Genomic DNA, 10,859 nt, shown 5'->3' with positions numbered 1-10,859 from the left:
CGAGTTCTACACTATTTCCTGAAGCAAATGGAACCTCATTTTGTGGTAATAAAGGAAACCAATATCGTGGACGTGGACGTGGACGTGGTAGAAAATATATATATATATATATATAGAGGTCAATGAGAACGTACTCATAATTCTTACAAAAGAAATGTTCATTTCCACCAGAAGTGAAATCACACTGAGGCGAAAGAATATAAAAACAAAGGTTTATAGAATAAACCTACAAAGAACTATGAAGATCGATAAATGTTATATGTGTAATATGAAAAGACATTTGTCGCGTACCTGCCGTACGCCTAAACATCTGATCGACCTATATCAAGCATCCATAAAAGAGAAATAAAAGTGGATTAAAATGAATTTTGTTAATCACAGTAATCCTGTAGTAATATATATATGTTTTCATTATGTTGTCAATTTTAATTTTATTTTGTTATTTTATTTTGATTAATGAAATTTAATATTTACTTTATTATGTATAGAGGTATGGGTCATACTGATGGAATGATTAATTCCAAAATGATTGGTGAAGATTTGTGTCTAGCAGACAGTTGTATAACGCACACAATTCTTAGAGATAAGAAATATTTTCAATACTTAATATTAAACAAAGCTAGTGTCAATACAATATCAGGTTCATCAAACCTAATTGAAGGCTCTGGAAGAGCAAATATTATATTGCCAAAAGGAACAAAATTTTGTATTGATGATGCTTTGTATTCTTCTAAATCTAGAAGAAATTTAATCAGTTTTAAAGATATTCGTCTAAATGGTTATCATGTTGAAACCACTAATGAAGGCAGTGACGAATGTAAAGACCAAGGTTTGGTCTCATCCACAGCCACGTGTGTGGCTGTGGATTGTTTTGGAGAAAATAATTTTCTCCCTTCAAGCCCACGCGTCAGCACACCCCCCCCCCCCCCTTTCTTTTTCTCTTCTTCCTTTCTTCCTTCCTCTCACGCACGTCTCCTATCTTTCTTTCATTTTTCCTTTTCCTTCCATTTTCCCCCATCTTCCCGTGCAACCCAGCCAAACCCATTGGACCCGTGAGAGTGAGATTGAGAACGAGAGAGATCGAGAGAGTGAGATGGAGTGATTCAGGGAGATTGAGAAGGAAAGAGAGACAATGAGACGCGGAGATGGAGGACCCGATTAGTGGGTCGTTGTCGGTGGGTCGGCGACGGTGGAACCAGACGACGCCGACGACGGCGACTCGATTCCCGGTGGCCAGAAGTCGATTTCCGGCGTGGCAGAGTGATTTCTGGCGGAACCCAGACCCAATTTCTGGCGAACTCGTGCGTTGAAACCCGTCTAACCCGTGAGACCCGAGAACCCGTTGAACCCGATCCTCCATGATCGGCGGCCAGGGCTGAAATCCGGCTGTCCCTTTAGCAGTTTCCGGCGAAGACCCGCGACCCAGTGACCCGAGCAACCTAGAACCCGACGGCGTGAAGCTGGTTTTTCCGGTGAATTTTCGGCGACTTCCAGTGGCGTTTTCCGGCGGATTTATTGAGGAAAATCCCCAAGGTGTAAATCCTATAATTTTGTGGATTAATTTGTGAATTGTTGAATTAGGGTTTGTTAATTTTGGGGGTTTTCTATGATTGTGTGGGTTTGGTTTTGATGATTTTTGGTAGGCTTTCGGAATGGGTGAATTGAATGGGTCCTAGGTGTTGTTGAAAAATCTTTGGAATTTTGGTGATTCTTTGTGTTGGATTTATTGTTCCTTTTAGGGTCTTGATCTCGGTGGTTTGTGTTTGTGATTAGCCGTATGATATTTGTGATTGATTGCCAATAGTTGTTGTGCTATGGCTGATTTGTGATGTGTTGTGGTGGCTGGTTTTGGATTTGCATTGATGGGGGTTGTTTGATGTGTGATTGATGAATAATCTTATGGGTTTGATTGGGTATTTCAGGTTTGTGTAAATTTTGGAGTTGTGGAAACCCCGGGTCCTTGATTGGCCGAATGGGTCATTTTAGAATTGATTTTCATAGGGTATTGATTTATCCCTAGTTGTTGATTTTGGGTTACTAATAGGTTTATTTAGTATATTGATGAGTGTTTGATATTAGGTAGTTGATTTTATGAGAATATGCAATTTGGGTGTTTTGTCATTCTAGTCTAGTGGGTTGATTTTCTATGATGGTCAAAGGGGTTTTGGATGATCATTTTGTTGGTGAATTTCTATAGTATTGATATTGTGATTAATGGTTAAGTTCATTACCATGGTAATTCTAAATCAGAATATATGGCTTGATGTGGGGCTTTGCTATGTTGATATATTGGTATTGGACATTGGTGAATTAGTAGATTTAGTGTTGGTGTTTATATTTTAGGGCTTTGCTTGGAGTGGCTTTGTGCTAGTTAAATCCCTCTTTGAGTATTGATGCTTAGATAGAGGAATGATGGATTCTTGATGAAATGAGGTTTGGTTAATCTCTTTGTTATGGCTATTTGTGTTGAAATGAAGGTTTGAGATTGTTGAATGAAGGTTAAGTATTAGTTGGTTGAGAAGAGCTGAAGTTATTGTGTTTAGACTCCTTTGTGTCAATGGTAAATACGGTTGAAATAGAGAATAGGTTGTAATAGAAAGTAAGGGCGTAAGCTAAATAGTAAAGTGATCAAATGGATGGAGTTATGGAATTTTAGTTAACCCGGTTTAGTTATTAACCCCAATTGAATTACTAGGGTTCTATAACACCTAATTAATGAATAAAGTAGTAAATGAGATGATTTATAAGGTGAAATTGTTATAGGGAGCATGATATGTCCCAAAATAATCTTTAGGTGTTAGAAAGAAATTATAGGTTTGAATTTACTTGGAGAGGTACTAAACTAATAGGTTAATAAGGATTACATATTGAATACAAGGTTGACATGAGAATGCCGTAAAGTGGTAAATAATCTAAATAACCTTAAGACGAGAAAAATAAAATAGTGGTATTATGGGAATATCTAAATAGACTTTAAAGTCAATTGGTAATTGAATGACTTAGTACTTAGTTCACCTATCTATGTACACATAGTATTTATGTGTACTAATGGATTAGGTTTAAGCTTGTTAATCATTGCATGTATATATATATATATATATATATACGTGAATATGAGTCCGGTAAATAATGATAAGTTAGTACATAAGCAACAAGTTATAAAAAGATTAACAATAATGACAATATGCTGTAAATATAATATGAAGACAAATAAAACAGTAAACGCGTTTTAAGGATTAAGGTGAGATATAATATAAACCTAAACATAAGTGTTAACCTAATAGTAGCTAAAGGTGGCGAATTAGCTTTACACGCGGGTTATGTGACGTGTGAGCATGCTGGTAGTTAGGATGTCATAGAGTATGAGATTCAATAACATAGTCTAATGCTACCAATGTTTGCAGGATTGTGTTGTAATTGGAGACTTCAATGGTTCTCCAAGGTAGAGTTCGAGTAATTGGAATCCAGTGGGAGTTCGAGTCAGGAGTCTAATGCAGCCAAGGTGGGTATTCCACTCACTGAGAAAATATATATTTTTATATGTATTGGATTGATAAAAATATGTATATTGTTATTGAAACTGAACCAACCATATGATGAAATGTATATGCTTTGAGATGATTTGTTTAGTTTCGATTATGTTTAAACTATATCAATGATGTTAAAGAGATAGTGTATGAGTGAAAAGTATTGACTAGATTTAAAGTGTTAAGTTCTGAGGTTGAGATTTAAATTATGCAAATTGTTTGAGAACATGTCATGTTGAAACTGCGCAGATTTGATAAAGAAACTAAGTTTTGAATGATTTCAAAGTGTTGGATTAAATGCTGGATTTGTTTAGTTTTAAAAGGACGTGATTTAACAACTGCATGATTTCAGCGTGACACAGTAGGAAATATATTCTGGTCAAGCACGGAACATTGAGCATGTAGTATAGAGCATACATATCAGAGTAACAGTATCAGCAGAGTAACAGTATCAGCAACACATTGAGGCAGTATCAGCAACACATTGAGGCATGCATAGCATATATAGCATTGTTTTGTGATAGATGTTTTTATGTTATGAGTAGTTTTGCTAGACGTATTGGTATGCATAAGAGTCTTCATGAAAAGATCTTATGTATATTTTTATCGGATGGTCACATGTGTTAATAGCATACATTGAACTTGAAAGTACATGGATACATGACTACCCAGGTGCGAGTAATGGCATGTCTATGAGTAAGAAGGTTGACTGTTCTTGTTCTTCAGGAAAGACGTGTTAGCATGATTGAGTTTAACTCTAGTGCTCTCATGATCTACTGACGTCAAGGCACGAAGCTGGAATACGATTAGAGATGGTGTTGCGAGTGTTTTGTTGAAGGATGTTATCCTAGTACGGAAGAGTAAGATGCCATGTTCTTTGCTTAAGACTTATGTGTATACGTGATATCTGTGATGGAATGATCGTGTGCACATATGTCCAAGCGACCAGTGAAAAGTATTATTATAGATGGGTCTATATGTAGAAACTTCCAAGGAGGGATGTCTGGAACTTCTACATATGTTCACAGCTATATAGTATGTTTTAAATGTTTTCTAAATAGTCGGTGTTTGCTGTATTAGCTGTTGGTAAATTGTGGCTAATATAGTGCTCGCACGACTAAAATAATATAAAGGTTGGTTCTTTGTGAAAACTCAGTTAGTCTTATACCACTGAGGTCTTAGTATGAGGTATACTAAGGCGGTGAACTCATTCTTTCACCTATGCGGATGTGGATACCACCACAACCGTGTAGATAATGTTTCTTTGGCTGCAGGTACTTCGGTATAGTCGATGGGTCAGTAGCAGTGTGCTTGGGATGTTATGACTGAAGCTCGCCGCGACAGTTGTAATTGTCGGACCACGGGTTGTCCACTATTTTATAGGTTTGGTATGGCTTGTGACGTTTGTGTCACTTATTCTTTGTTAAGCCATTGTTGTTATAGTGTTAATAAGACTCAAACAGATAGATGTTAAATGGCTCTTTGTTGTAATTAACTTGTGATAGATGTATAAGTTGTAATTTCCGCTATTCAGATTTATGTTTTCCGCTGCATAGATAGATGTATGTTATACTCTGATTATCAGGTACATGTTATGGGGCATGTGCCATATGTTGGCTGAGCGACACGTAGTCGTGCCACTGCGATGACTCGTTTTATGTTTGTATATAAAAAAAAAAAAGGGGTCGTCACAATGAATATCTTTATATTACTTCAATAATTTCGGGCCAGAAGCTCATATTGGAAAAACTGCCTGCTTTCTCTTCCGGGTTGTATTATACAACAATAAGAACAATTGAATCACATGTTGTGATGCACCAGAAGTGCTCTTATCCAAAAATGTTTATGCTTTGGCATGATCGTCTTGGACATCCGGGAACAATTATGATGCGTCGAATAATTGAGAACTCTCATGGGCATCCCTTAAAGAACCAGAAGATTCTTTTACAAAGTGATTATCCTTGTGCTGCATGTTCTCAAGGTAAACTTGTAATAAAACCATCCCCTTCTAAGGTAATTCTTGAATCTCCATCATTTTTACAAAGAATTCAAGGGGATATATGTGGGCCAATTCACCCTCCATGTGGGCCATTTAGATATTTTATGGTTTAAATAGATGCATCAACTAGATGGTCACATGTTTGCCTACTTTCTACTCGTAATGTTGCATTTGCTAGACTTCTTGCCCAAATAATTAGATTACGAGCACAATTCCCTGATTATCCAATTCAATCTATTCGGATGAATAATGCGGGGGAATTTACATTTCAAGCATTTTATGATTATTGCATGTCAATCGGTATTAATGTTGAGCATCCTGTTGCTCATACACATACTCAAAATGGTTTAGCTGAATCGTTTATTAAACGACTTCAGTTAATTGCTCGACCTTTGCTTATGAAATCAAAACTGCCTGTTTCTGCTTGGGGACATGCAATATTACATGCTGCATCATTAGTTCGGATCAGACCAACATCTTACCAAAAATATTCCCCTTTACAACTTACATTTGGTCAACCACCAAATATTTTTCATTTTCGCATTTTTGGTTGTGCTGTATATGTTCCAATTGCTCCACCTCAGCGCACTAAGATGGGACCTCAACGTAGACTTGGGATTTATATTGGTTTTGATTCTCCATCTATTATTAGATATCTTGAACCTTTAACTGGTGATATTTTTAAAGCACGTTTTGAAGATTGTCATTTTGATGAAAATATATTTCCATCACTAGGGAAAGAAAAGTCGTTGCCAGAAACACGACAAGAAATCACTTGGAATAATTCGACGTTATCTCATTTTGATCCTCGTACAAATCAGTGTGAACTAGAAGTTCAGAGAATCATTCATTTGCAGAGTATTGCAAATCAATTGCCGGATACATTTACTGACAACAAGAAAATAATTAAGTCTCACATTTCAGCTGCTAATACTCCAGCAAAGGTAGAAGTCCCTGTAGGACAATTAACTAATACAGTAGTAAATGAGTCTAAGGCACGCCTGAAGCGTGGAAGACCTATTGGTGCAAAGGATAAGATTCCGCGGAAGAGAAAAGCACAAGGAAATGAAATTGGCGCTCCTGAAGAGGCCTTACCCACAAAACAGGCAACAGAAATTGATCCATCCAAACTTTCTGTACAAAATTCTCCTGGAAAGAAATCCCCTGAAGAGGAACAGGTACCTGAAAATAATGAGATCTCAATACATTATATAAGTACAGGAGAAATATTGGATAGAAACAAAATTGTTGTCGACAACATATTCTCATTTAAAGTTGCATTTGACATTACCAGAAGTAATGATGATATTGAACCACAATCCGTCGAAGAATGTCGACGTAGAAATGATTGGCCAATGTGGAAGGAAGCAATTCAGGCAGAATTGAACTCACTAGCAAAACGTGAAGTATTTGGACCTGTAGTCCAAACACCAGAAGGTGTGTCGCCTGTTGGATACAAGTGGGTATTTGTATGAAAACGTAATGAGAAAAATGAAATTGTGAGATATAAAGCAAGACTTGTTGCACAAGGTTTCCTGCAGAAACCAGGTATTGATTATGAAGAAACATATTCCCCTGTAGTGGATGCAATTACATTTAGATTTTTGATTAGCTTGGTAGTTACAGAAAGTTTGGATATGCGTTTAATGGATATGGTTACAGCATATTTATATGGATCACTTGATAATGATATATACATGAAAATCCCTGAAGGATACAAAATGCCTGAAGCATGTAATTCAAAATCTCGAAGTATTTATTCTATCAAGCTACAAAGATCTTTATACGGGTTAAAGCAATCCGGACGCATGTGGTACAATCGTCTTAGTGAATATCTATTGAAATAAGGATTTGAGAATAATCCAATTTGTCCATGCGTTTTCATTAAGAAATCAGAATCTGGATTTGCTATCATTGCAGTTTATGTAGATGATTTAAATCTTATCGGGACTCCAGAAGAGCTCACAAAAACTGCTACTTATCTAAAAAATGAGTTTGAGATGAAAGATCTTGGGAAGACAAAATTTTGTCTTGGCTTACAGATTGAACATTTTCAAAATGGAATTCTTGTTCATCAATCAACATACACAGAAAAAGTCTTGAAGCACTTTTACATGGAGAAAGCTCATCCTTTGAGCACTCCAATGGTTGTTCGTTCACTTGATGTGAAAAAGTACCATTTTCGTCCTCGAGAAGATGATGAAGAAATTCTTGGTCCTGAAGTACCATATCTTAGTGCAATTGGCGCACTCATGTATCTTGCAAATTGCACACGACCTGATATAGCATTTTCAGTTAATTTATTAGCAAGATACAGTTCTGCACCAACTCGAAGGCATTGGAATGGGGTCAAACATGTTCTACGTTATCTTCGTGGAACAACTGACATGGGATTATTTTATCCAAGAGGTTCAAATTCACAGTTAGTTGGATATGCAGATGCGGGTTTTCTTTTTTATCCGCATAAAGGTAGATCTCAAACAGGATATCTATTTACATGTGGAAGTACTGCTATTTCATGGAGATCTGTCAAGCAAACACTTGTTGCTACTTCTTCAAATCACTCAGAAATTATTGCAATTCTTGAAGCAAGTCGGGAATGCATATGGCTAAGATCACTAATTCAACACATTCAAGAAAAGTGTGGTTTATCCACAATCAAAGATAGCCCGACAATATTATATAAAGAAAATGCTGCTTGTATCACACAGATCAGAGGATGATACATTAAAGGTGATAGAACAAAACATATTTCACCAAAATTCTTTTATACACATGAGCTCCAGAAGAGTGGTGATATTGATGTGAAGCAAATACGATCAAGTGACAATTTAGCAAATTTATTTGCCAAAACATTACCAATTGCAACATTTAAGAAGTTGGTGAATAACATTGGAATGCGCCGACTCAAGGATCTTTCATCATAAACAATTGAAGCTCTTCATCCTAATGAGGGGGAGTAAAATGATTATGCTGATTGTACTCTTTTTCCTTCGCTAAGGTTTTTCTCATTGGGTTTTCCTTTGCAAGGTTTTAATGAGGCAATCCTAAAGCACATGACGACACACAAGAATAATGTACTCTTTTTCCTTCGCCACAGGTTTTTCTCACTGGGTTTTTCTTGGCAAGGTTTTAATGAGGCATATTCTTAGTGTATGGTCATCCAAGGGGGAGTGTTATGAATGCATTCATGCATTTGGTGGATGACCATTTAGTTTCATCTATTGGAATTCTACACATTCATGTCATCTTTTAGAATTCCATAACATTCATGTAATACATTGATGTAGCCTTTTAATTCATGTCCTATCCTTTCCTATTCCTTAACCTCCCACTATGATTCTATGTCTATAAAAGGGAGTATTGGGTACTTTGTAAAACACACAATAATAGAGAAGAATCATATATAGTTCATGAAGAACTAGTTTCACTTTCACATATTGCAATCTTTTTTCTTGTTATTTTCTTTGATTTTACAACAAATTAATTATTGATTTTTTTTTTTAAGTGCTGACTTTTACTATTACATTATCAAATTATATGACAGACGTATGGTAGTCTCGATCTATTAAATAACATTACTCATCCCATGTAATGTTGGTGTCAATGCAAAGCGTGAGTGAAATTAGAAGGTAAGCCGGCCTTCTTAATTGGATTGGACCCTCTAATTATGGATGTTGCAAGGCCCAGCTCAGTCCAAAGTTTAACCAAACAGGCCTGACTAAGGATATATATATATATATATATATATAGCACTCACATTATAATTTTTGATCCATGAATAGTTTCAGGTATATATATATATAAGATTGAATTTATCCTGCACGAAAAAAGAAAAAAGAAAAGATCATTTTACTTTTAATCAAGCATGAGCGTTAAAGCTAGGAAAGGGAAGATCTCAACTTGAAGAGATAGAGGATGGACTAGTATCCCGGGAAACTACCAGCAGACCCGGAATACAGAACCCGGTTTAAGGCAGTAATGCAAACACAAGACAGAAAAATTCTCCATGACTAACACGTACATGTTACTTTGATTATTTCCTCCTCCACCTTAATTTATATATATATATATATAAGTTATAACTAATCAAGATTAAGACCCTCTAAATGGTTAAACTGCAATCTTTTGCATAAGGAATAAATCGATCGAACTGGGAATATATCCATTAGAAAAAAGAGAAAATAAGAAACTAAGGAGATGTCGTCAACCTTAAGATTCATTGCAAAGCTTCCTGAACGCCTCCCAAGCGGAGTGGCCACAACTACAAGTGCTTGGAGCCCTCGGGTTTTTGTCACTGCTGCACCAAGGCCATTGCAAGTGAGTTTCATATATATTAATTATCTCGGGTTTTTGTCACTTTCTTTCCTTTTCTTTTTTGGATGAACGAAAATAAGAGAACTAATTAACCAGCTTTTGGGGTAGATTTTTACTGTTCTAGCTTGATCTGGCTATTACAGTTCTAGAAGGGTCCAACTAGATTACTAAATTAATATTGACCCATGAGGAATATAAGAGAAACAACTCTTTTACAACTTGTACGTTGACACATGTAATTATATGATTCGATCCGTATTAGCTACTAAATGTTTTTTAACATGTACCCTTCAATCGCATATGCTGATCGATCACACGTATCAACAAGTTGTATAAAAATTATAGTTTTAACATTTTTTTTAACGAACATATAATTTGTTATAACTTATATATATATATGTATTGCAGGGCAAGAAGGATAACGAGGATGCAGCAGATGGAGATGCGCATGAGAGGACCATTGAAGCAGCGGAGGCAGTGACCAAAGGGGCAAGAGAAGTGAGGCAGACCTGCGAATTCTTGAGGGACACGGCCAGCTCTACTGCCCAAAGTGTAAGACCTAAATTAATTAAACCTAGCTACTTTTGTATCATCTATTCATTTCTTTCATCTAATTATCAATTATTTAAAAGATTATAAAATAGAAATTAATATGCATGCATGGTGGGTTAATTTAAATATTAATTTCCATATATATATATATATATATATATATATATATATATAACATGTTGCCATGGATTATAATTGCTTGATCAGTTGGTTGAAATTCTTGTTCATATGTATGTGTGTGTATATATATATATATGCTTGCATGTGAGCTCGATTTCTTCCGGACTACATATTTTAATAAAAAGTTGTGGCGTGTCATGGGAGCCCAGGTAAACAAAATGACTCAAAAAGTATCTGAAACAGCGGAAACCATCACAGAGAAAACAAAGGGTACGGTCTCGGGCGTGTGGGGAACAACCAAGAATGCCGCCGAAATTATCAAGGACAAAGTAATGGATGAGTAA

At 36.0% G+C, this 10,859-nt stretch overlaps 1 protein-coding gene across 1 annotated transcript; it reads left to right on the top strand.

The window, feature by feature from the left end:
* The first annotated feature begins 9,726 nt into the window (after positions 1 to 9,726).
* On the top strand, positions 9,727 to 10,859 carry LOC133869944 (uncharacterized). The gene is made up of 3 exons (XM_062307065.1): positions 9,727 to 9,846; positions 10,252 to 10,395; positions 10,725 to 10,859. The coding sequence occupies exons 1-3, from the start codon at positions 9,727 to 9,729 to the stop codon at positions 10,857 to 10,859; spliced, it is 399 nt and encodes a 132-aa protein (XP_062163049.1).

Source organism: Alnus glutinosa, chromosome 1 (assembly GCF_958979055.1).
Source record: "Alnus glutinosa chromosome 1, dhAlnGlut1.1, whole genome shotgun sequence".
NCBI classification, from domain to species: Eukaryota; Viridiplantae; Streptophyta; class Magnoliopsida; order Fagales; family Betulaceae; genus Alnus; species Alnus glutinosa.
The sequence above is the reverse complement of the archived record's forward strand: the minus strand, read 5'-3'. Positions and strand labels throughout refer to the sequence as shown.